At 37.2% G+C, this 6,000-nt stretch overlaps 1 protein-coding gene across 1 annotated transcript in view; it reads left to right on the forward strand.

Moving 5' to 3' along the window:
- The window catches only part of NNT (nicotinamide nucleotide transhydrogenase), a 52,009-nt gene extending 48,135 nt beyond the window's left edge, over positions 1-3,874 (forward strand). Inside the window, 3 exon segments of the mRNA XM_034073067.1 lie at positions 91-209; positions 1,178-1,293; positions 2,473-3,874. Coding sequence (XP_033928958.1) covers positions 91-209; positions 1,178-1,293; positions 2,473-2,622 — 385 coding nt within the window. The 3' untranslated portion in view covers positions 2,623-3,874.
- The last annotated feature ends 2,126 nt before the right edge of the window (positions 3,875-6,000 follow it).

Genomic DNA, 6,000 nt, shown 5'->3' on the forward strand with positions numbered 1-6,000 from the left:
TCTCGGTCTTGTAGGTCACTGGTGGCAGTTTTACTCTATAAAAGAGAGTGATCAGTCATATTAATGGGATTGAACTTTCCTTCTTCTTAGGTTTGGTATTCACCCTGTGGCTGGTCGTATGCCTGGTCAGCTGAATGTACTCCTAGCAGAGGCTGGTGTTCCCTATGATATTGTACTGGAAATGGATGAGATCAACAGTGACTTCCCAGGTTAGCATGTGATCTGTGAGTTTCCAGTAGATTGGATTTGATGTTGTCAATTTTTGTTTATTTCTGGTTTTATATCACACAGTGATTATTAAAAATAAAAAAATCTCAGTCAAGCCATTCAGTTTCTCTTTGTGCCTGTAGTGATACTGCTGTAGAAGAGCAGGAGGTCTTTCTCTTGCAGTCTGAGTGCTCTCCCTTGTGATGGCAAGTGAGCACAGAGGAATACAAGAAATAGTGTGACTGAGGAGCAGAAAGTATGGACATGTAAAGCAAAGGGAAATATTGAATGCAGGTGTACAGAAGAGGGCAGATGTTGAATGGAAGTTAGATAGTCCTGTGAAATTTGCTTCTCTCAGAACCAAGAAAGCAGTGTTCTTTTTTAGTTGGTCATAGCTGTGAAGTAAGTGACAAATGCTATATCCTTTTTTTCTTTCCTCTCTGTTACTGTCCCATACAGGAAAACTACTGTTTACTGATTTCTTTAAGTCTGGTGTCGTGGACGACTTGGCCCTGTCATGTCTTGCAAACCAATTTAGCATTGTACAGACAACTTTCTTTCTTACATCTTTATTTAAAAATCAGAAAGTTGCTGGTAACAAGAATAGTCAAAGGAAAAGCTAGGCACAAGGAAATATGAAAGTAATGGTACTATGTGTATACGAAACCACATTTAAATATCAAAGGATTTACTTTTGTGAGGCAAAATGATCTAACAAGTCCCTTAGAACAGGGTTCTGGATGCTTGCAGTTTGCTTGGGGTAGTTTGTAGCACACTTGCCTCTCACATATAACTTGCCTGATAAATTTGAAAAATATTTGTGAATTAAGTCCCCATAAATGTTGTAGACTGCTTACCATAACAGGTTTTTCTGCCTCTGAAGATCAGATTTAACACAAAAATATATCAGCATCACTGTTCAGGTTTCAGATAATTTTTCATCGATCTTATGTTCTTTGTCTTGCTACAGAAACTGACTTGGTCCTTGTAATTGGTGCAAATGATACAGTTAATTCAGCAGCTCAGGAAGATCCAAACTCTATCATTGCTGGAATGCCAGTTCTTGAAGTCTGGAAGTCCAAACAGGTGAAATTAACAGAGTTTCATTAGCACTTACCTTATGGAGCATGCTTTTAAAAAAAAAGATTTATAGGATAAGCTAATAAGACTCTCCTACTCTTCTGGTTTCCATGAGAAGCTTTTCTGTAAGTTGTCCAACAAAACAATATTTTGAAAGTGTGATGCATTATTCTTGATTTTATAATCATCAGCAAATGCTTTAGTGAGTCTAGTGGTGATTGTAGTAGAAAAGACCAATGAAAGTGCTTCTACTAAAAAATGTGGTTAGAATAAATTATGTTCTGCTCACATTTGCAGTCCTGAAGCATTTTTAAGGTCATAAGAAATTTGATTGACAACTTTGATATTGAAGTAAAAATACAAAAATTAATAATATGCTTAAATAAAAAGAATCAAAACAGTAAATGGCTGGGTTTGAGTAGAGAGCTTAGTTTGTCCAGGTTGAGTTGACAGTTTAATTACCTCACCAGTTTTGCTCTTCAAAAGCAACATAGTCTCTTCTAAAATATGCAGACTTGAGGTGCCTCATTGTGAAATCTTTGATAGTTTGTTTTGAACCCGGATATGACCTCAGTTCTTCTGAGGGTTTAGCTATTCAGATACTCAGTGGTAGGCACATATATTTATCACAGTGTTGCAAACTGGGAAATAAACATGTACGAGTGAAGCTGGTAAAGCTTCATAGTTTCTCTGCTGAAGGAGCCATGGTTAACTAATTTGACATTTAATATCTAAAACTGGCTGAAATTTATTTTAGGATTAGAAAACCCGAAAATCTCATGTGTGAAGTAATGCAGAGTAATGGCCTGGAATTGTGTTGCTATCAGGGAATTGGCTCTTAAAATAATTCAAAATAAAAAAGCCTCAAAAACCTGTTGTAATCATCAGTGCCCATCTTGCTTTGATGCTATTATATGGAATAAGTATATGCATGTGTAGCATCCACAGTCTCTTCTTGTGAGGTGTAATATTGTGTTTAACGCTAAATGTTTCTGAAAATGGTTTGGGTATCAATTCTGTCTGCTGTGTTAAAATTTGAAATAGAATTTCGTAGCAGTGAGTACCCTATTTTGAATGCCTCTTCCTCTCCCTTAGTTTGTGGAAGTTGCTTTTTGTGTTGTTTTTGTTTGGAGGGGGTATGGCAGTTGGTTTTTGCTGTTTCAAACATGAACTCTTTATGTGCAGGTCATTGTAATGAAGAGGTCTTTGGGAGTTGGTTATGCAGCAGTGGACAACCCAATCTTCTACAAACCTAATACTGCCATGTTGTTGGGAGATGCTAAGAAGACTTGTGATGCCCTGCAGGCAAAAGTCAGGGAATTGTATCAAAATTAAATACAGATTTTGTATTCCACTCATGATTGCAGTTAATGTTTTGTCACAGAGGTTGTGGAAAAAGAGTTATAGAAGAATTCTTTACTGTCATAATACAGCCAGCATTTGAAGAAGACTGCATTGACTCCTAGGAGATGTAGTTCAGTTAGGAAATCATTGAATCATAGAATGGTTTGGTTTGGAAACCAAACTGAAGATCTTAAGATCATCTAGTTCCACACCCCTGCCATTGGTTCCATTAGACCAGGTTGCTCAAAGCCCCATCCAACCAGGCCTTGAACACTGCCAAGGATGGAACGCAGGCTTTATGAAAAGATGACCATATTAGGCCTTCAAACTGAATCTCCCATGAGGCAATGCATTAAGAGATGAAAATGTGCTTTTTAAGGTTAACACTGAGCTGTTAGAAGCAGGAACTAATAACTCATGGTCATCTTTAAGTAGTTACTGGCTTCCTCCTCCTTGCTGTCTGTACTTTTGTCATGGTAATTCACTAGAAAATACTGTGCCAAACCTGTCTTATCATCAAAGTTGTTCTTTGGCCAGTATGGACAAAACAACTATTTATTTCATCAAAACTTCAAGCAAATTGCAAACAGATGCAAGCAGATGCAAATAGATGCTTAAATGATCTGTGACTCTGAACAGAATATTCTGTTTCTTTTGGGGATTTTATGGATGCTGTGAATCAGGAACATTCTAGGAAGGTTACTTTTCTTCAGAAGAACAGTTCCACTTTTTTTGTAGTGTCTGCTTACATTATGTAAGCACAGGATTTCGGGGACCTACCCAGTGATATTCAAGTCTGAGAAGGAAAAGTACATGTACTTGCACTGCTTAACTTTTTTAAGCAGCTGCTAAATTCTCCATTTTTTTCCAGTTGTTGCCTTTTTAAGTGTCTGAGGAAAAATATTGTCCTGTTCTGCAGAGGCAGAACATCTTGCATATCCGATCTGTTCACAGAATTTGGAACACTGTTTCAGTTTGTGATCACTTAGACTTTTCACTGTATTTGCTACTTTAAAATTCAGTGATGCTTTCTTAATTAACATTTTTTTATGCTGGAAAATGTACTTCCAAACATATTTAAGATGCTGGAGTTTTATTAGAATTTTTCTAAATAAATAAGCTATTGTTTGAACAGCACAGAAACATACCAATCTTAAAATCCAGTGTTTTGATTATTTGACTTCTCTCTAATCTAATTAAAAGCACTGTTAAATTCCCATAATAAGTTCAGCAAAGAATTAAATTACATTATGACATAGATTACCATTTTGTTTTTATTATGTTAAGTGTACTTGAGTGGAACTCAAATATTTGTCTATTAAAATGACTTTATCATGTTTCCACAATGATGTAGCAACTGTCTGTGGTGACGAAGGCTAAACAGAAATAACTGTACTTGTGTTAGAAAGCAGTCATATTTGGGGAAGACAAACTGTTATGAAGTGGGTCTTGAAATTAATCCATTTTGATTCATAGAACAAACATTTTTTTATTATACCATTGTCGTGGTTTAAACCAAGTCCCCCAACTCCCGGAGAGTTAGGAAGGAGAATCCAAAGAATGTAGCCCCCACGGATTGAGATAAGAACGGTTTAATAGCTAAGGCATAACACAAAACCCCTACTGCCATTTACTACTACAAATAATAATGATACAGCCAATAACAAGCGAAAAGAATACAACACCCCACCAGCCACTGACCCATAACTCACTCCACCCTGCCCGGCCGAGCACCGCGTGCTCCCTCCTCCATTTCCCTTCAGAGCTCCACCCCTCCTGCTCTCTCTCTCCCAGTATGCATCCTGGGCATCACGTGCTATGGTATGGAATACCTCATTGGCTAGCCTGGGTCAGGTGTCCTGTCTCTCCTTCCTTCCGGCCTCCCCTCCTCCACCTGGCTGGAGCACGTGCTCAGAAAAGGCCTTGAACAAAAACACCCTCAAAACATGCTCGCCATCAAGCAACTGTTCCCAGCCCATAACTCAAAACACAGCACTGCACTAGCTACGAGAAGGAGAAAAATGACTGCTACGGTTGAACCCATGACAACCAGGTACAGAGACCTCATTTAAAATATAGTATTTCTACTTAGCTACCTCTGTTTTTATGTGAAAATCACTTAAAACACAGACTTTGAACTGATAAGAATTACATTAAGAGTTGTAACAATGTATTAAGGAAACTATCCTTTTTGCAAATCTCTTTCATATAATTTGAAATAAAATTTTTCATGTAAGCATTAATATGTTGTACACTTCAGGAAAAGACTTGTAATTCAATTTTAAAACATTGTGGCAGCTATATTTGATTGTAACATATATGGCTTCTTGATTTCATTGTGTTCAACTTTTCTTTTAGGTCTGCAAAAATAGGAAAATGAGAGAGCAGGAAAGACACGGAAATAATCCTCTGTCTGTCTCCCAACTAAACAAAGTGGGATTTGAAGGGATTTAACATCCTAAAGCATTAATTTTTGTCTTGTCAAACATGATATATCTAAATCTGTATGCAACATGTTTCTGCTTATAAGTAGGTTTTTAAAAAACACAACAAAACCTACAAACAAAAGCAATGGGGGAGGAACTTAAAAAAACTAAAAATATATCCATATCATTATGTTGGATCAGAGTTACCAGTGTTATCTTTGAAACTGCTTTACCATGGAACACCAGCTGATCACTGAAGTGCTAATAAAGTCAATTATTTTTCTTATTGATCACTGTCTCTTTTCTGTCCTGTTTGTTGAGTAGGTAAGTAGTCTGAGATTCTTTCTGGGAGTCAGAAGATCAAATTGCTACCAAGGATGTTGAGACTGAAGAATGTAATGAAAAGGACTCAGTGAAATATGCGTATTTCTTGGCTTTTTAATTTGAATAATTCTTTAAAATGATGTTACGTGACTGTAGCAACTTCTAATAAATGAAAAGGGTTAGACAGCTTCTGAGAGCAGCTGATCCAAATATTTGTTGCCTTTTTGACTTAAAAAAACCCTGAAAAAGCTGTAAAGGCTAACTTGGCTGAGGTGTGAGATTAATCCTGTGCCCTTGAGCCTGTTGCCATATAAGTTTGGTTCAGTTCTTATTTAGATCTACAAGATGGTCAAGTTGATTTTGTGAAGATTTCAGTTTCTGCCTTTGAAATGAATGATAGTAACTTCAGCTATCTGCTGGTCTGTTCAGTTGTATCATTATACAAGGCTGACATGTAGCTTTCATGTTTTCTTTGAGTTTTGGTCAAGCCAAGACTCAGAGGCTGCAGCCTGGCATTAATTCATGAGTTAACCCGTCTTCCCTGTTGAGCTGCCTGTCTGCAGTTTTATCAGAGGCTGCAAGGCTTTGATTTGAACATTTCATGGGTGGAGGTGCCATA

This window comes from Melopsittacus undulatus, chromosome Z, assembly GCF_012275295.1.
Source record: "Melopsittacus undulatus isolate bMelUnd1 chromosome Z, bMelUnd1.mat.Z, whole genome shotgun sequence".
In the NCBI taxonomy this organism is placed as follows: domain Eukaryota; kingdom Metazoa; phylum Chordata; class Aves; order Psittaciformes; family Psittaculidae; genus Melopsittacus; species Melopsittacus undulatus.